Consider the following 20,153-nt stretch of genomic DNA (forward strand, 5'->3'; position numbering starts at 1 on the left):
CGTAAATGGCTCTGGTCTAGCAAAGGTGTCGTGGTTGCCATGGTAACCAGTGGCCTGTGGTCATTCGCAGACATCCTGGCGCCCAGTCTATTACGACTTGTTAATCTAATGAATAACTGATTTGTTAAATCAAATGAAAAATTGTGTTTTTGATTGGTCCAGACGCTACAGTGTTTAAACCAACACATGCAAATTATTTTTCCAGATATTATTTTTATGGCTTTCTATCTGCCCTCAATGCAAAACTTTGGTTTTAGCATCATGGGTTTTGTTGAAATTCCTCTGGATGTACTTTGTGTAATCATTTGTTGTATTAAAAAGAACATGCCAACATGTTCTTTGACAATATATTATTCCATGCAAGCTACTACAAAACAGTGAATCATCAGTTATATGGCAGTTATATTTTCTTAGAATGCTTATTGCTTATAATAAACTACTGTTCAAATATTTGGGTTCAGTAAGATTTTTTTCATGTTTTTGAAAGAAGTCTGTAATCCTCACCAAGGCTGCATTTGTTTGATCAAATATATAGTGCAAATAGTAATTTTGTGAAATATTATTATAATTTAAAATAACTGTTTTCTATTTTAATACATTTTAAAAGGTAAATTTTTCCTGTCATGGCAAAGCTGAATTTTCAGCATCATTACTCCAGTCTTCAGTGTCACATGATCCTTCAGAAATAATTTTAATATGCTGATTTGGTGCTCAATAAATATTTCTTAATATTATCAATGTTATATGTTTGTAATATCAATCAATATTAACAGGTGTGCTGTTTCATATTTTATGGAAACCATAATGCATTTTTTTTCAGGGATTTTTGCTGAATAGAAAGTAAAAAAAAAAAAAGCATTTATTTGAAATAGAGAACTTTTGTAATGTTAAGTTAATTTGCTGTCACTTTTCTCAAATTAGTCATTGTCTAATAAATAAAAAAAAAGATTTGTGTGCTACTGTGTTATACATGGCACAGCACATTTTGTCTTAGACCTGAAGATTTTGTCTTAGACCTGAAGAATTGCTTTACATTCATACATGTGACTCTTTCTTAATTTTTCTTTGTATATAGAGCACACAATATGTAGATAAATGTTGGTCCTGTGAGCTGTTCATCCTGGTGTCCGTCAGTACAGCTATCATTCTGATGCGGCACCTGTTACCTCCCCGCTACTGTGACCTGCTCCACAAAGCTGCTGCTCATCTGGGCTGCTGGCAGAAGGTGGACCCTTCCCTCTGCTCAAACGTCCTCCAACACATGTACGTCTGACCTGGGGAAATAGAAATGGCATAAATTTAGGTTGTGATAGTTTTTTTTTTGTGTGTCTTTTCTGGGTTTTGGTTAAAATGCAAGTATAGCAGGTGCTAAATGATTCCAAATGCATTTACAAAAGAGCCTAATTTCAATTCGTGTACACAGTCTGATGTGCACTTAGCCTTGAAAGAATACCTGCATTGTGTTGCATGTTTCAACATGTTCTTTTGATCTTGGGTGTTGCCGTCAACAACACATTTATTTATAGCACATTAAATTAATTTGAAAATGTTTTTTTTATCTTTTTTTTTTTTTTTAAATGATTTTTGTTTTAGCTGCATTGTTCTTCAAAAATCACAACTAGAACTGATTTTTTTGACATTGATTTTAACCTGTTTTTGCTCAATAATATTATCTCATTGAATTTATTAGATTTTTTTTATGTATTGTTTTTATTATTTATTTTTTGCATGTAATCGTCTTAAATTGTGTCATAATGCTTTGTTTTTATGTCGAGTGTTTTTAGGGGTTTTCTTTCTGAATATTTTTTTATTTTTTTTTGTAAGGTGTGATATCTTTCTTCTGTTTCCTACAGATGGACAGAAGAGTATATGTGGCCACAAGGAGTTTTGGTCAAACACAGTAAAAATGTTTATAAGGCCATGGGCCATTATAACGTAGCAGTTCCCTCAGATGTCTCGCATTATCGTTTTTATGTAAGTATAAGCTGTAGACGAACTCTGAAACAGAAAGTGCTTTGTTTTTCAGAACAAGTTTGAATAGAAATGTTTTTAGAAATATTACAAATAATTAATAATGTATTCACGGGAATTATATTGCAATAACCACTGTTCCCCTCTTTTTTCCCCCTTTTAACAGTTTTTCTTCAACAAACCTCTTCGAATATTGAACATTCTTATAATCCTGGAAGGTGCAATGATATTCTACCAGCTATATTCACTGATGTGTTCAGAGAAGTGGCATCAGACAATATCATTAGCTCTAATATTATTCAGTAATTATTATGCCTTTTTCAAACTGCTCAGAGACAGAATAGTTCTGGGAAAAGCGTATTCGTATTCAGCCAGTACCTCCAATCAGAAAGTCAGTTAGACAAGGATAAATTATTGTCAGTCATCACAGATGAGCAGAAAACATGCATGAGGGTTGTTTATTTTTTCTACAAGTGTATTTCGGTCTGTTCTGACTTGCCATGAAATAAAAAGGAAACATATTTTTGTACTATGTCTTGGTCTCTGAAGTTTTCTTTTAAAGGACATTCATGAATTAAAAACAAAATCATTTTTTCTTTATAGTTCAATGTAACTTTTATTTATTTTGAATCACATACCATTTAAAAACAAGTACAATTTATCTATAATAGAGAATATATAGACATATAGATCAGTGGCAAGTGCTAGTTTTGTCATCATTTCTTGACATTCTTAGGTTCATGAGCCACTAGATGGTGACAAACAGATTTCGGTCAACGGTTGACTATAATGAATACAGATATTTACATAGCCATTTCGTTTTGTGGTATATAATGACTTCTTAAAAGCCGCTATATAAATAGCCAGCTGTGAGATGAGGTTTTAATAATTAGTCTGAGGTTCTTTAAACGAGCTCAGCTCGCATCGTATTGTGATTTAGTTCTTAGTATGGCGAAGGTCCAGCTCATGAATATTAATACTGTTCTTTTGACGTTGCTCAGAAGCATACCCATTGCTGAGGCTTGGCTCTTGAATATTAATTAGATAATCGTGACGCTACTTTAATGCTGTCCAATAACAAAAGCGTGTCTTATTAATATTAATAACCAAGCTTCACCATAGTACTAATCGCAGAATCGCGGTCGGGAAGCAGGAGAGCTACGCTGGAAACGGCAAGTGCTTGGTCTCTGCTGTTAAAACGGACCACGTATAAATCCTGTGTTATTGGAATGGAAAATTAAATCTGAATGCCTTAAATTTGCGTTGAAAAGTTCGAAGAGCCTCGTCCTTGTCCGCGAGCCGGTGAGTAAATCGTTTTGTTCAGCCATACGACGATGTGCGCATCGTGCCTCCTAACATCCTGTGCAAATCCCTGCCATTATATGGAAAACCTCTTCGCCAAATGAAAAACGTATTAGGTCTTGCACTGATACACAAATCAAGTCATACGCTAAGATTCTACAACTGCAAAAAAAAAAAAAAAAAGAATAGACTAGCATCAAATAACAATACAAGACGACGCAAGTGTTCGTATTTAGTTTTGTAAACTAAAGTGCATTCATTAAAATTTAGATTTTGTGGCTGATTATTCATCTAAAAGCACCATGATTGACCCAGATTGTTCAGCGCTTTTTGGCAATGAACAATCTTACGCAGGAATGGCTATTATAATATACAGTCTATAATATACAGTACATATATGTACGATTCACATATTAATTTACAATTAGATTCTATAATATATATATATATACACACACACACATAATCTTTTTATAGAATCTAATTTATTATACATCTACCATTGATATAGAAATTATATTTTTTCCCCCAAAATATAAGGACTTAAATAATAGGCATACAGTTAAATGCTTTTATTCAAAACATTGATTTTCTTTAAACTGTCCGATTTTCTAAAATGTCAGTGATATACTTACAGCTATGTTACTTTTAGATAAAGATGGTTGAGTTGACGTTACCTGACCCAGTTAGTTGCAGTTTCTAAGAAACAATGTTGAATATTGGTATGCTTGCACTAACAAAGTATATATAAAAATTACTGGGATTAAAAAAAGTATCCCTGGCAGATGGACAGCAGTCATCCGAGAGTCCCAGAGAGATCTGAAGCATCTAAAAATATTTCAGCACTAGAGCACGGCTTGATAACACTGTGTTTCTTTACGCAGGGTGAGAAACAGAACAGGAGAATAAATAAACCAGAAAATGACAGAGAGGATTACTTTATCCATAAAGTTTGGTGGAGTGTAAATCGGGCTCCATCTTAAATAGGATGATAGGAAGGCATGTCTTTTTACCTTCACTAGTTACATTTAAGCATGTTACGCATGATATTGTCAACATGGCTTCATGCAGTCGCACAAAACATTGAATTTTCCATTCCATCTGTTAGCAGCTCAAGGTCAGATATTAATAATTGCTGCATATCATGTGAATATTTAGCACAGGCTCTCACTGACCTGTTTGCTACAAAGCTGAAATTGACTTTAGTGCAGTGATATCAACAGGACTGAAGCATGGGACAAACCTTCACATTTAGGGCCCCACAGTATTTAATCTGTCTCTGTAGAGGCCCTTATTATTATATTATGCTCCTGGTTGCCTTTCCACCACACCCAAAGCAGAAAGCCTAAACAAGTAACTTTTCCCATTAAAGTAGACTACTTTACAATAGTGGCAGTGTTTGGATAACAATATTTTTGCAATTTCATGTGGTGCCTTTTGAAAGAAATTACACACTACGTATTCCACTAGTTTAGGATCAGCTCATGTTGTTTTTTCATACATCTCAGTAGCTTAGAGCTCTTGTCTGTGTGTCTTAGAAAGTGCCACTGCCCTCATGGAAGACAAGAGGAAGAAAAGGAGTCCCAAAGTGTCCCTTCCCCAGCCTCCTCCTCCACCAATCAACCCTCGAAAGCTCTCTGTTCTCCCAGCGAGTAAAAGCGCCACATTCTCATTGGGTTTACCCCAGCCCCCCTCCCCCAAACCCAGAGGCAAGTACAAGAGATCGGTAGGGGCAATGGGTCCTTCTAAAGAAGCTCTCGCTGTTCCTGTGATCCCCCCCAAAAACACAAGGTTTGTGTGTCATTATAGATCAAAGATGCTTGAGTTTGTAATTGGCATTTCCAAATTGTGATTCTGGTTCCATTTGTAGGCCTCACAGAGAGAAACCTAGAGCTCCTCAGCCTGCCGGCCCCAGCCGAGTATCCCAGTCCTCCTCACCACTCCAGCACTCATTCCTCACCGACGTCTCTGATGTGAGAGAGATGGAGGGAGGACTGCTCAACCTGCTCAATGACTTTCACTCTGGAAAACTACAGGCTTTCGGTACGTGCTAGGGTTTTATTCAGAAGCCTTAGTAGTTTGGGGCGTCATTAGAATTGTTTTGCAGTCTTAACTGTTGAGACACTTTTAAGGAATGCAAAGGTGTGTAAGGGTGGCACCTTTACACCACCTAACTCATCAGTGGGTTGATTGAGATTTGTTTAGTCTAGTAAGTCTAGAAAGGTACTGTTTCACTTTCCATGTGTGTAACACTGTGTGTTTGCAGGTAAGGTGTGCTCCTTTGAGCAGCTAGAGCATGTGAGGGAGATGCAGGAACGTCTGGCCCGGCTGCATTTCAGTCTGGATAGTCATGTGGAGGAGCTGTCTGAAGACCAGAGAAAAAACGCTTCGGACCGCAATCTAGAACACTTGCTTTCTAATGTAAGATATTGTTTAATCTTCTTTTATAATGCATCTCTTGTTGGGTTGCACAATTAATCTAAATAAAACTGAATTGTGATATGGCTTAGTGTGATTAGCAAATTTAATATATTTTTTTTGTGATGCTGTTAAATAATCACTGCATTTTTGCCCAAATTGTGCAGCCCTACAAACAAGTACAGCAAACCTGGAACTTTAAAAAAAAATCTTATTTTAAATCTTAATCACAATTTTAATCAGAAGATCAGAATTATTTTTTTTCCCCAAATCATGCAGCCCTAATCTCTTTATGTATTCATACTGAACGTTAAACCACAGACATTCATTCTCCCACCAGTTTATATTTGTTCATTATAGTAGACACACAAACTTTAGTGGAAGCTGGATCTAATGGATATGGAACACCAGTCTACTTGTTCTCTCTCTACTATTCAAGCACTCTCTCACACACAGATACTAAAGGACTGGACACAATAGTACCCTGTATCTGAATACAGGCCTCTGGTTGAATCTTGTATTATCATCCAAATCCAAGTGTCGCTGTCTGACTGAATTCTTTCATCAGCCTGTGAGTGGCTGGACAGTTACTATTGATAGTATTTCCCTTCTAGCTGTCAGCTCAGTGGTATGTTGTAGAGAACTCAGCAGATTGGAGTATGTGAGAGTGTACGTGTGTGAGAGATTCACTATGGGTGGTTCACTTAGTATAACAGAGTGTATATAGTTGAATCTTAAGAAAGGTCATGTTTTACCCCACTTTTTTTTTTTTTTCAAGCTTATTTTAGGACTATTAAGACATTTGCTAAATGTCCCCCCAAAAAGTCTAAATGTAAATAATACATGTTTATTTATAACAATATTAATGTTGTATTCATACAATATTTGTTTAGATATTATTGTACTACAGTAATTAATATTTAAATTAATTATTAAATTAAAGATTTATTTATTTATTGTTTGTTTGTAAAATGTGACCTGGACATGTTCATGAAATTCACCCATTTATTATAAAATTGGTGTCCAGGAATTCACAGAAGCCAAGTGATAGAAAATAGGTGTTTATAACACAGAAATAAACAATTTAGGATATATTAAATTAGTATACTGTTAGGGCATGGTGTAAGGAAAAGCATTTCTGCAGTGCAGTTTGTAATTTTTGAAAAAGGACATCCTGTACAACACAAATCATCATGGTTTTTGTTAACATACAGACAGAATTCCAAAATAACCCATTGTTTGAAGTCTGTTTCTATACTGAATCTGTCAACTCAGCAATTATAGATTGGTCTTTTTAAAGCAGCAGCAATTATATTGATTTGTTTTTCCTCCTCTCAGCTGGAAGAATTGAGCAGCTCAATGTATCCTTCCATATTATGTTTTGCATGCGTTTAAATATGGCGTTTTACTTTACTTCTGACATTAATCAGTGAAATACAGTGTTTATTGAATTTAACAGATTTTTAAGCTTAAGCAACTCTGGTCAAGTAAATGTTTTTGTTCAAATGTTACATTGTGTTTTCCCAGGATTTCAGTTTATCCAGAAAGGGTTTGTGTTACACTGAAAGCTCTCACTGCTCTCAGCTAATCATTTTGTTTTAGTTTCAGTAAAAGCAGGGATTGTGTTTCTCAAAACATCTTAGCTTAAGATCAGTTGTGCCCTAATAGAAGCCTAATGGATATATCCAACATATGTGCAGGAAGAATGCTAAAGTCAGCATTTTTATATGTAATAGGAGCTCCAGAGCTTGTACATTAGATGTACATTAGCAATGCATATCCCCTTAATGCAGTTTATCCAGACAGAAACTCCACCTGGCGGAAAATCAAGACTTACCCAAGACCTCCAGCACCTGAAGCGGGAAACCAAATCCAGCTGACCATCAAATCACTGTGCTGACCAAAGCCCAAGTTGCCATAGCTACAACTCAACTGCAAGTTACTGAAGCAGCATCATCGTGATCTGTGGCTAATACAATGCTAAGTGACGGCAACAGCATCAAAGCACATTCCGCATGTAAACGAAATTCAACTGCAAAAATGGCACTTCTTATTTTTTAAATGTTTTGATCTTAGCATTTAAATTATAATAATTCCAATGATTTTTTGAGCCTAAAAGCTTAATCGCACCCTTTTTGTTGCAGTGTTTAAAGGGATAGTTCACCCAAACATGAAAATTCTGTCATTAATTACTCACCCTCATGTCGTTCCAAACCCGCAAGACCTTCGTTCATTTTCGGAACACAAATGAAGACATTTTGATGAAATCTGAGAGCTTTCTTACCCTCCCATAGACAGCAAGGGTACTACCACCCTCAAGGCCCAGAAAGGTAGTAAGGACATCGTTAAAATAGTCCATGTAACATCAGTGGTTCAACCTTAATTTTGTGAAGCTACGAGAATACTTTTTGAGCGCAAAGAAAACAAAAATAACAACTCTACCTAATCAACAATTTCTTCTCTTCTGGTCAGTCTCCGCCGCCATTCACAAATGTACCATGACGTATACGTGTGGTGCTGCTGACGCAGGAGCCGGCGTTCTGACGTAGAACATGCATGTTCTGAGCCTTGTTTACAAGCAGAGGCATGCACATGCATGCGTTGTGGTACTCTCCTGAATGGCGGCGGAGACTGAGTGGAAGAGAAGAAATTGTTGAATAAATTCGTTATTTTTGTTTTCTTTGCGCACAAAAAGTATTCTCGTAGCTTCATAAAATTAAGGTTGAACCAATAGCTATGTTTCCATCCACATATTTTATTTTTATTTTTATGGCATTTCAGGTGACATACAGAAAGAGAAAAACATTAATTTTCCCACAACAACCATGACGCATACGTGTGGTGCTGCTGACGCAGGAGCCGGCGTTCTGACGTAGAACATGCATGTTCTGAGCCTTGTTTACAAGCAGAGGCATGCACATGCATGCGTTGTGGTACTCTCCTGAATGGCGGCGGAGACTGAGTGGAAGAGAAGAAATTGTTGAATAAATTCGTTATTTTTGTTTTCTTTGCGCACAAAAAGTATTCTCGTAGCTTCATAAAATTAAGGTTGAACCAATAGCTATGTTTCCATCCACATATTTTATTTTTATTTTTATGCATTTTGGATTATCGCATAAAAAACCGCTGGATGGAAACTCCAAGATGCGCATAAATTCTAAAAATGCGCATAAACTACGATAGAAACACATGTACTGAATAAATTCCACCATGCACATTGAAAAAGTCATATGACTTTGCGCTATGAGACGGGATAAATTGACTAACCAGCGGACCGATCTCGTTCACAGCATCCATATGCTGTTTTGGTCGTTCTGAAATGCCTGAGGAAAGTCTGTCATCAAAGTATTTCTATTCGCAAATGTTTTATGCGATATTCCAGTTTTGCGCATAAGTTAAATTCACATCTTTGGATGGAAACATGATGTCACATGGACTATTTTAACGATGTCCTTACCACCTTTCTGGCCCTTGAGCATGGTAGTTCCCTTGCTGTCTATGGAGGGTCAGAGAGCTCTCCGATTTCACCAAAAATATTTTAATTTGTGGGTGAACTATGCCTTTAAGGGGTTTATTTGGATAAATAATAATTGTTCTTACTTTAGAGATTGCACGAGTTGATTTCAAAGGTTCATTCATTACTGGTAAAGTTTGACTCAGTTTTTTTCATTAAAAATTGATATCTAGAATTATTAGATCAACCATGTCAAAAGTGAATGAGAAGATGAACATTTACATTATCAGTCAATCAGCACATACACAATTGATCTTCATTTTGTAGTTCATCAGAGTTCTCTGAAATTATGTTATAAATGGCTGTGGAGTAGCTATAAACTCACTCAGGACTGTTTTGAGATCAGTGATCTTAGTGCCTCTTCTCACTGTCTAGATTACATTGATTGTTTTACCGTAAAGTTTTCATGGGACTCTCCAAATTATGGAATTGGATCTTTTTGTAGATGTTTGTAGATTAAAATATATACCTTGTATATACCTTATATACCTTGTTTGTAAACAGCTTTTAAATAGCTATTTAATGTTGATCTGAGAACGATTATGATAGAAGTTATTTGTTATTCTTGATCGCACTGATGAAAATGTACAGTATATGTGTGTTATCTTTGCATAAACTAAAGTGAAAACACAATGGAGTCAGGCATTTCAAATTTCAGGTTTGAAAAAGTTGACATCCAGTACTATTTGGGTGATTCTAGAATTAGAGATGAGTTGACCGGTGGAATTTGTCCATTTCTTGGAGCACAAGATAGTACTTGAACCTTGTAGATTTGCAGTCTCTACCCCAAAGCACAAAAGAACAAAGTACAGTAACATCTAATATAGGTCAGGAGGTTCTGACGAGCTAAAAACTGTGACATATAGTCCATAATACATAGTACAACCTCACTAACATCCTTCCCAGAGTCTTCCCATTTTACACCAGTTTCAGTGATAAACCATCAGCACAACATATGGACAGGTTTAAGGAAAAGCAAATGATCTACACCAGTTTGATTTTTACATTTCATGATGCAGTAATATCACTTTACAGCCGACCTCCGCTACGCCTACCTCCAGCTATTTCAATAGAGAATCAGTACTGTTGCCTTGAGGGAGGTCTGTTTAAATTGATATCAGATTGATTCATGCCAGGATCTGATCCTGCGTCAGCATGTACAGGCCGTTTTCTCTTCCCTCACTGCCTGAGTCTAAAGCATTGAAAGAATCATGTAAAAAATGACGTTTGTATTCTTTCTGTGAATTTCAAACATTTCAAAAAGAAAACCATTTGTGTGCTTTGCTTTTTGTCCATGCCTTGTTTTGTTTAACAATGCATATAAACTATTTTCTATTTGTGTGCTTTAAGTAATAAAACAATGCAACAATTCACTCACTGACTTTGGACTTTTAGTGCGGTTATGGGTCATTGAGTTATTGGTAAGCAGTTTGTTGAATAAAAATCACAGAAGCTGTAAAAATGAAAAAAAAAAGTTACAAATAGCAACATTTAAAAATATATATATATATATTAAAACAATATAATGAGAACTACCTTTTGTTAATTAAAAAAATATTGCAAAAGACTAAAAAGATGACATTGGAGACAGGAAAAGCGGTTTTGTTTTATTTAAAGTTTTTTATTAGTTTTATTTAAAGCATTTTGGTTTGGATAAAGGAAACATCTGAAATATTTTTTAATGATTTGTCAGTTTCCATCGTTTCCATATTACAAGTTTAGAAGCAACCTAAGACAAGGCAACAATACGCTCAAACCAAAGTATTGATTTTTGTTTTATTACTTACCTCTATTTTCACTAAATTATGCTAAAAGAAGATCAAACTAAGAGTTTATTTTGTGGAGTGCTACGGAAACGACCTTATTCTTAAAACCTCTTCCAAACAGCAGGTGGCGGTACGGAGCTGCAGGCGAGTCTGTTCCTCGGTCTGTCTACAGAGGAAGAAATAGACAATCAGCTGTTCAAACCTGGTGGTTCAAACAGAGAGCGGAGCTATGAACGAACAGAAATGGATTCAGGCAATAACTCGGTTGCAGGTATTGTTTATTATTATTACTATAATCATTAGAGATTCTGTTTCTAAAGTTAATGTGTATGAATCTGTTGTCAGTCATTTATAAGTAACTTATTTTGCCCTGTATCGGATGAGTACCTGTGTTTGTTTACAGCCGCGAAGTTCAATATTTTCATTTGTTTATATGATTTTTTTTTATTTGATTGAGTTGATTTGATTTTTTTCCTTAGTCCTGAGGTGTCTGTTTTTTTCAATCAATTCATCTTTTTCTTTTTAATTTAATAGATTACTATGAAATTAGCTTTTTAGTCTTACGTATGCTGTTTTTATCAACAGAATTAAGTTCTTATAGCTTCGTTTAGTTAAGTCGTAGTATATCAGGAAAGTAAAGCTAATATTTGTACCTGTGTTTGTTTACAGCCGCGAAGTTCAATATTTTCATTTGTTTATATGATTTTTTTTTATTTGATTGAGTTGATTTGATTTTTTTCCTTAGTCCTGAGGTGTCTGTTTTTTTTCAATCAATTCATCTTTTTCTTTTTAATTTAATAGATTACTATGAAATTAGCTTTTTAGTCTTACGTATGCTGTTTTTATCAACAGAATTAAGTTCTTATAGCTTCGTTTAGTTAAGTCGTAGTATATCAGGAAAGTAAAGCTAATATTGTGCCCTCTCCAGGCTCAGTGTCGTGGTTATGTGATGTGGAAAGGACTGAGTTTGGTTCGGACTCAGTTTGAAGAGACAGTGCGAGAGATTGATGGAGGATTGGATCACCTGCAGTGGAGAGGAAACATAATTCCCAAACCTCACTTCACTGACACTGTGAGCCTCTCTGTCATTGCCCATTTCTCTTTCTGTCTACTATTATTTTAAAACATCATAAGCTGTGTATTTGTTACTCTTAGAAAGTATGCCTTAAAGTTTCATTATCACTTTTAAGATTTTCAGATAATGCTTTGTCTTCATGTTGCATAATGGTAAATGTGTATAATGTAATCCATAGGAAAGCCTATTGCTGCAGTATGAACGCTCCAGGTTTCAGTCCCATGACCATCTGGAGAATCAGGGCAGTGAGAAATCTCTCCCACCGCCTGAATCCAGGTACCAGAGAGAGACGAAGCTGCTGAAACAGCCAGCAGAGATACTTCCACACCCTGTGGATGGTATTGTGGACAAGAGAGGAGAGAATGTGGTCATACAAAACCTGATGGATGATTCGACTACACTCTGCAGTACCGTGAATTCAGATGTCAGCCACAGCAGCTTATTTCAGACAGGTACTTTGAGAAAAGGTTTTGACCCCCAAAAAAGGATACAGAGATTTAAAAAAAAAAAACAGACAGGACTTATTTGAGACACTTATGTGTTTGTGTTTTGTTTTGGCAGGACCAAATTTGCATTCAGTTTTTAAAGACACAGAACACACTCTTGACTCTCTGAAGCAGCAGCAGAGCACTTTAGCTATGGAGCTGCTGTGGATCCAGCAAGCCATCAGTAGCAGAAAGAAAGTGAGAAAAGTTTGGAATTTTTAACATTAATGTTTATTTGTGTGTGTGTGTGTGTGTGTGTGTGTTAGTCTATAAAATGATTCTGCTCTGCTTCTTTTGTAGTATTTTAACCTCAAACAGAGAATGGATGTGCCACACTGATACTGGACCAGTTCTGAAGTGGGCCAACATTTTAAGAGATGTTTTCTCATTATTTCTGTATTATTGTATAATTTACAGCACAGAATGTTTGAGAATTGTCATAAATTATATTTATTTATGAGCTTCTTTTGTCTATAAACGGGTTTGTGTTAAAGAAGATTTTTATTTTTGTAAAAATGGCATTTCAGAAATAAATATAATATGCAAGTGATGGAGATGGAAGAGAGACTAATTTTTCTGTATAACACAAAGCCAGTACAGTTCAATCCTAGATGGACGTCAAAGGCTCCCACATCCTTATCTTACAGTTCGGTCAATGTAGTGAAATAGCTATTTAATTACTGACTTGTATTTAGACTGTGTAACCACATGAGAACTCATATATCACTCGATATGATGTTGCCTGCCCTGGTTTCTCTCATGGTTTTTTTCTTGCCTTGCCACAGTTGCCTTTGGCTTATACACTAGGGTACTAAATATAAGATTATTTTGAACTAACTTGTTTATCACATTAATTTAAATAGGATCATCTTGTACCATATCGATCTAAAAATGCAAAGAAAAAGAAAGTATATTCCATTTGTTGTTTTTGACCAAATTAAGTGAATTAAACGTTACATTATGTCAAGGTTTCCCAAACGGGTTTGTAAAGGAACTTCAGGGGATTTGTGAATTTAATGAAAAGCAAATAATTAAATCATAACGATGTAAAATTAAAATAAATCATTTTAAAATAACATCAATCAAAATAAAACCTTTTATTTAAAACAATATATATATATATATATATATATATATATATTATTTGTATACCTGCATGTCATGTGACCATTACCCAACATCAGAGAACCGTGAACATGCAAATGTTAATTATTAAAATGTTTATTTTAAAATCTCAGGGGTACTTCAAGTAAATATATAAGGTTAAAGAGGTTCGGCTGACAAAAAAAAGTTTTGGAATCCCTGCATTACATGTAGGCTAAATAAGAAATAACGTGAATTTGTGCATTTTAATGTGTTTGAAAGACAAAAACCTTCCAAAGACAAAGTAGCATGTTCATCAGTAGTTGATGTAATGTTGAAATGCTATGAAATCACTTCTTAAAACTTTCTGACTGTAGCAGTAGGCTATTTTAGAAAGGAAAATTATGAATATATACAGTCGTGGTCAGAATTATTGGCACCCTTGGTTTACTTGTGAAAGTAAATCTGCATTGTTAATCATTTTTATCTTTTATTAATTTTTTTTTTTTTACAAATATCTAACCTTTCATTGAACTAAAACAATTGAAAATGGGGGAAAATCTCATGAAATAAATGTTTTTCTCAAATACACATTGAACTATTATTGGCACCCCTAGAAATTCTTATGAGTAAAATATCTGTGAAACATATTCCCATTCATATTTACAATTTTGAGCATATCAGGGTGATTATGAACATGAAATTATCCAACCATGGCTTCCTGTTTCACAGGAATATAAATCGGAGGGAAAACTCCCAAAGGCCAAATTCCCTTAATCATCCATCACAATGAGAAAAAACAAAGAATATATTTCTGATGTGCAGCAAAAGATAATTGAGCTTCACAAATTAGAAATTTACTTTAAGAAAAGAGCTAAAGCAGTGAAAATTCCCATTTCCACCATCAGGGCAATAATTAAGAATTTCCAATTCAACAGAAAATGTTACGAAACTGCCTGTAAGAGGACGTGTGTCTATATCGTCCTAATGCACGGTGAGGAGGAGAGTTTGAGTGGCTAAAGACTCTCCAAGGACCACAGCTGGAGAATTGCAGAAAATAGTTGACTCAGGGTCAGAAAACCTTTTTTAAAAAAATCAAACAGCACCTACACCACATGTTGTTAAAAAAATCAAGAAAAGAAAATGCTCTCATCCAAAAATAATCCCCAGCATATTCTGTTGTCAGACACGACTGGAACTTCAAATGAGACTGGCTTCTATGGTCAGATGTAACTAAAAAATTAGCTTTTTAGCAACAAAAACTCAAGATGGGTTTGGTGCACACACGGATAAAAAGTACCCCATGTGTACAATGAAATACACTGCTGTAAATGTGTATTAGAGAAAAACATTTATGTCATAATGATATTTCCCCCCATTTTACATTCTTATTCTCCAATGAAAGGTTAGATTTATGTGAATTTTTAAAATAAAAGATCAAATTGATTAACAATGCAGATTTATTTTCACAGCCTTCTTTGATCATATTTACCAAGGGTGCCAATAATTCTGACCACGACTGTATATGATCATAATTTATTGCCATTGATTGAATAATATGTAATCAATAAAAAGTTACATGTAGTCTGATTTGGAGTATTTTAAAATGTAATTTAATCTAATTACAAGTACTTAATTTTTGGAATCTAATTAAGTAATCCAGATTACATGTAATCAGTTACTACCCAGCTCTGATTATAAACCTCTGTAAGGCTGCTTTGAAACAATTGTGAAGAGCTATACAAATAAAATTAATTCAACTTTACAACATACAACCCACAAAATAGTATATAGGCCTAATAATTATAACCGAATTACAGGAATCCCTCTTTAGTTACATTAGAATAATAAAGAAAAGCTTTAAAGATAAAAAACAAAGCTTTTGACTAAACAATGTCATACAGAATGTTTGACTAGCTGATTTATATTTATTGCAAATGGTAAACAGGAGGCTGTTTTTCTTCTTTATCACTCCACAGGTTCTTTACGTCCCTGTGTTTAAATGTTTCTGTTGTCTGTGGGTGATGATAAGGGGCATAATTCACTAAAGCCACGAACAACCTCTACAAACAAACCCCTTCAAATTTCCGTTCTGAATGTCGGATTTTCAAAACCTACTTCTAAGTAGAATAAAGTGGTTAATTTTAAAATCTTCTAGATTATGTCATTTATCATTTAAAGTATTTCTGCTGCCCTCTCTCGAACCCTCTTCTCCTCCCTCAGCGTCTCCGTCTTGTTGTTGCTGATTGTACAATCCCACAAAGGCCGCCGCCATAGTTAGTAATGCTGCCATGGCAACCAGGAAACACTCCAGTGTGTGTGCGAGAGGGAGGGAGTCTGGATGAGGTGTTTGAGTCTCTCACACTCAGTGCTTTAATATTAGAAATAAACACTGAAAAATAATCAGCACAAATAATAGACCAGATGAACTTAGGGGTTTTCTCCAGGTGGTCAACTGGATAACAAGCTTTCTCTGTAAGTATTTTGCGAGTGTGTGTGTAGGTTTGCATAAACATGTGAATGCTTCTCTGAGCTGAATCAATTTGTGAGTTTTTGTGCGTTTAAGGTGTGAATAAAGGTTGGGAGTTGTACTTTTTCAGTGTTATTAATTAACACATTTATGGTTAAATATGATGACATAAGTAAGTCATCCTATGTAGGAGTTGCTCTCAGTTTGTGTTTATTTAACAGGTGTTAATGTGGCTAATTTTGGGTCATGGCATCCACTGGTGTCACTAGTCACCTGCCTCCAGTCAAGAGTGTGAAGGTCTACAGAAATGGAGACCCCTTCTTTTCAGGTTAGAACAGGTTTGTGGGTTGTTTGTTGCACACACAGTGCTTATAAATGTTACTGCAGTGATGTGCAACATGTATAGTTTTCACAGCACTCACAAAAACATGCATTTGTCTGAAATGAAACTTTCTGTGTGTGTGTGTGTTTTTAATATATGTCTCTATATGAATGTCTTTCTGGATCAGGAAGGAGATTTGTGGTAAACCAGAGGCAAATCTCCACCATGGATGCATTTCTTAATGACATCACTCTCAGTATCGGAGCTCCGTTAGCTGTTCGAACTCTTTATACGCCACACTACGGTCATCGGGTCACAGACCTTAGTGACCTACAGCAAGGGGCACAGTATGTGGCCGCAGGGTTTGAGCGCTTTAAGAAACTAGAGTAAGTGTCAATTCATTCATAATGAGAATAATCGAAATAATAATACTTTCCATCAGTGTTCAATGGTCTGAGCTAGATGCTGAGAATCAGTGGTCCCTATATGTTTGGACACTTCAGCCACACTTAACATTGTATGAATTACGTTAAATATCATTCAGTGTTGTTATTGTTAACTAAAACTGAAATTGAATTTTTTTTTTCAGAAACTGAAATAAAATATTAGTATTAGATGAAAATTTTTAACTTAAAAAAAATTTGAAATGGCAGATAACTGAAATAAATATGATGAAATAAAGAAGTTGTAGTACTATAATCACCAAAATCAAAATTTTAGCTAAAAAGAAAATCCCAAACTAATACAAATTACTAAAACTGAAATTAAAATGACTAAGAAAACTACTACAATTCTGAAAATATATAATTAATAACTAATATATTCATTTTTCAAAATATTGTTAAATATTATAACAGTATATACATAATACTAAAATAACACTGAATCACGTGACATCTACAAAGAAATGGTACTACTCATTATGAAATTTTTGTATCCAATTGGTCTCAGTTATTTTTAGTATAAAGTCAGTTCCCCTCAGCTCACATTTTGAACTGTATATATGCATTATGTATGTTTTATCCTTTAAACCTTTAAAAAACCTTTCTTTATTAACTCTTTTGCTTGAGAAACTTGTCCTATCTTTCTAAATGTGGGCATTAAGTGTTTTGTATAATTTTAATTACATAACAGTTTATTTAATGTAAATGCAAATGAATTAATGTAAATGCAAGTTAAAATCCCTTCTTATAGAAAATGAGCTTTTAGAGAGCTGCTTATTTAACTTTGTGGGAAATTGGAAAGAATTTATGATCAGGCATCTTGAAATTAGATTCTAGATTTATTGTTTCTGGTTCAGCAGGCTTAATATTGAGATGATGGCTAAAAGATGCATCATATTTAGCTTGTCTTTTCTGTAAATGTTTAGTTATCTGACTTCAGGACTGAAGAAAGGTCCACTGTGCAGAGCTGTGGAACCGGCCCAGGTATACATGTGAGAGTTCAATACTTACTGTTTATTTGTGACTTTTTATTCAGTTGAACAGATCTGTGCAATTAACCTATAAGTCATGGTATTCTAAAGTTTGAATTTAGGTATCAAAAATCATACCAGATAGAGTCAGTGTGTCTTGTTTGTCTGTCTACTGGGGTGTTATGTTGTGTTTGTGTGTTGCTGTGGATGCTTAGCTGAAGTGTGTTATAAAGAGGAGGATAGGGAGTGAGGGGTGTTATTGTCCTTTCCAACAATAGAAGGCCAGGGGAGACACACTGTTTGTGTTATCAGATTAGAAAGCTTGTTAGGGCATGTTTAAGTGCCTGACCCCTTAATGCTGCACACAGAGCTGCTAAAACCACTGTTGACTGACTCAGCGTTAACACACACACTGCACCTTGATTTATGCTGATGGAAAATCACTGGCTTCACATTAACCTGCTTATTACACAGCTAATTGGCAAGTAAATATATGGACATGAAATATTGATTTCCAGTTACTGTATTATGTGACAATAAAGTGGCTGCAAAGTGATATGAGAGACACAAGCTTTGTGGGAAATTATTTTCCTGAGAAAATGGCCAATTATATAGTTTAACTGTCATTATATGAGAAAAATTTTACCTCAGAATGCTGTGATTGCATTTTTTAGAGTGTAATCTTCTTTTGTCTCATCTCATCTACTATAAAAATGTTTATAATTTCCAGAGAGAAGCAGAAGTTGTGGATGAGGATCTTCTTGAAAGTAACCAGTTTGATATAGCCAACATAAATCATGTGAGTGTGTGAAATACACATGAATATAATGATGACTTGATCATGAAATAACTCATTGTTTGTTGTATTAAAGAGAAATTCAGCTGAACTACACAGGCCATCAACTGATCTCTCCAGTGAGAGCAGAGAGAAAGAGTTCGTAGTGTCTGAAAGGGAGACATGGGAGGACACGTCAGCTTCACAGAGACAAGCACAGCAGGGATACTCGTCCAGCAAAGAGTCTCAGCATGATACAAACAAACATGTTGTAAGACACTAAGCATTGACCCGACTTTTTTTTGTGTGCATTTTTACGTTATTTGTTTTGCACTTGGGCTTACATGGAATTGAATCTGCTTAAAGTGTATGTATATGTATTATTAAGTATTATTGTATATTATACTATCAAATCATGCAGATTTTTTTTCAGGCCTGCCGTCTATGTACAGTAAAAAGCCTTGAGATTTTTTCTTCTTTTTATATTAGGAGTCACCCACACGGCATTCCAGATCTTCTTCACCATCTTCATCACCCAAAGTCTCTAAAAATTCCCTACGAAGTGAAGTAACACAGCAAGAACCTGTCAGTTTATGAGTTTGAAACAATATATTTGATGCATTCAATCATATATGCAAATTATGCTGTAGTATATTGAAATGTTTTCCCCTTTATATAGTGTCATTTAAATTAAAGGACTTATATGATTATACTCTCAAAAAAAGGTACCAAACCGTCACTGTTGTGTCCCTTTCAAAAGGAACTAATATGTACCTTTTAGCTTATGTACCTTAGGAAACTGCATCTGACATCTTTGTACCTTTAAATTCATAGTCCATTATCAGAACTGTCACAGATAATGGAAATTAGATGTGGCAGACTTAAAATTATTTTGTGTAAATAATAACCATCTAAACACATTTTGTTGCTCTGTTTGTGTATGTGTGTGTGTGTAGCAACATGGACCTTCTACATTAAACTATGCAGATCAGTTGATCACATAATTGTTATTTACGCGACACAGTTTCGAGAAAGCACCAAAATGTCTCGCTTTTAACGTTAAATCCCTTGCAGTTTTATCAACGACTACAATTTATCTGTAACACTGTGTGTGGTGGTGAACTCATTTATTTGTTTAGTTAGACAGTTGTAGACGACATTGTCAAAACATCTGGGAAAAACTCAATAATAAAAATACACGGCAATCTTACTTGTTGACACCATTTCTATTCTTCCGTAAGTAATCTGGTGCTTCCTTTGACGACCAGCTTCTTCTTCCTGTTGATATCTAACTCAAAAACCACTGAGCATTTTTCTGTCCAATGGTTATGCATTAACTTTGCAATTTCTAGAAAAAAATCTGATCAGAATATCAACTTGCATAATAATTATGCATGCACTGTATTTTTCCTCATCTGTTGGCAAGGTAATGCAAGGAATGTTGTGATTGGTTGTAAGGCAGCCAATCAGAATTTAGCAGCCTCGTCTCTGATTGGCTGGAATTGTGGCATATTGTAACACTGGGTTGTGTTGAGCAAGCAAGCTTATGGGATTTAGA

At 35.0% G+C, this 20,153-nt stretch overlaps 3 protein-coding genes and 2 long non-coding RNA genes across 7 annotated transcripts in view; all 5 read left to right on the forward strand.

Annotated features, from left to right (window-relative positions):
* tmem39b (transmembrane protein 39B) overlaps window positions 1–2,503 on the forward strand; it is a 9,447-nt gene extending 6,944 nt beyond the window's left edge. The window contains exons 7-9 of the mRNA XM_016272532.1: window positions 1,076–1,263; window positions 1,854–1,974; window positions 2,138–2,503. Of these exons, the coding sequence (XP_016128018.1) occupies window positions 1,076–1,263; window positions 1,854–1,974; window positions 2,138–2,371 (543 nt within the window). The 3' untranslated portion in view covers window positions 2,372–2,503. The remainder of the gene's footprint in view (window positions 1–1,075; window positions 1,264–1,853; window positions 1,975–2,137) is intronic.
* A 603-nt stretch (window positions 2,504–3,106) lies between these two features.
* Window positions 3,107–7,893, forward strand: LOC107585497 (coiled-coil domain-containing protein 28B-like). 3 transcript variants are annotated; one of them, XM_016272536.1, is made up of 6 exons: window positions 3,107–3,273; window positions 4,812–5,064; window positions 5,144–5,316; window positions 5,540–5,694; window positions 7,030–7,052; window positions 7,494–7,893. In XM_016272536.1, the coding sequence occupies exons 2-6, from the start codon at window positions 4,829–4,831 to the stop codon at window positions 7,546–7,548; spliced, it is 642 nt and encodes a 213-aa protein (XP_016128022.1). In that variant the 5' UTR covers window positions 3,107–3,273; window positions 4,812–4,828; the 3' UTR covers window positions 7,549–7,893. The 3 variants fall into 3 exon arrangements, with proteins under 3 accessions (XP_016128022.1, XP_016128020.1, XP_016128021.1); XM_016272534.1 differs by lacking the exon at window positions 7,030–7,052 and having other exon boundaries at window positions 7,498–7,893; XM_016272535.1 differs by lacking the exons at window positions 7,030–7,052; window positions 7,494–7,893 and adding an exon at window positions 6,052–6,502.
* A 3,217-nt stretch (window positions 7,894–11,110) lies between these two features.
* On the forward strand, window positions 11,111–13,171 carry LOC107585536 (IQ domain-containing protein C-like). The gene is made up of 5 exons (XM_016272582.1): window positions 11,111–11,242; window positions 11,900–12,043; window positions 12,225–12,498; window positions 12,608–12,729; window positions 12,832–13,171. Exons 1-5 carry the CDS (start codon window positions 11,201–11,203, stop codon window positions 12,868–12,870), a joined length of 621 nt encoding a protein of 206 aa, XP_016128068.1. The 5' UTR covers window positions 11,111–11,200; the 3' UTR covers window positions 12,871–13,171.
* A 2,688-nt stretch (window positions 13,172–15,859) lies between these two features.
* LOC107585500 (uncharacterized) lies at window positions 15,860–17,834 on the forward strand. The gene is made up of 4 exons (XR_001609249.1): window positions 15,860–16,089; window positions 16,306–16,412; window positions 16,594–16,792; window positions 17,776–17,834. It is a non-coding gene; the product is annotated as an uncharacterized lncRNA (long non-coding RNA).
* Window positions 17,835–18,547: 713 nt separating this feature from the next.
* LOC107585499 (uncharacterized) lies at window positions 18,548–19,496 on the forward strand. The gene is made up of 3 exons (XR_001609248.1): window positions 18,548–18,619; window positions 18,693–18,866; window positions 19,085–19,496. It is a non-coding gene; the product is annotated as an uncharacterized lncRNA (long non-coding RNA).
* Window positions 19,497–20,153: the final 657 nt, after the last annotated feature.

Source organism: Sinocyclocheilus grahami, unplaced genomic scaffold, assembly GCF_001515645.1.
Source record: "Sinocyclocheilus grahami isolate Dianchi unplaced genomic scaffold, SAMN03320097.WGS_v1.1 scaffold71.1, whole genome shotgun sequence".
Classification (NCBI taxonomy): domain Eukaryota; kingdom Metazoa; phylum Chordata; class Actinopteri; order Cypriniformes; family Cyprinidae; genus Sinocyclocheilus; species Sinocyclocheilus grahami.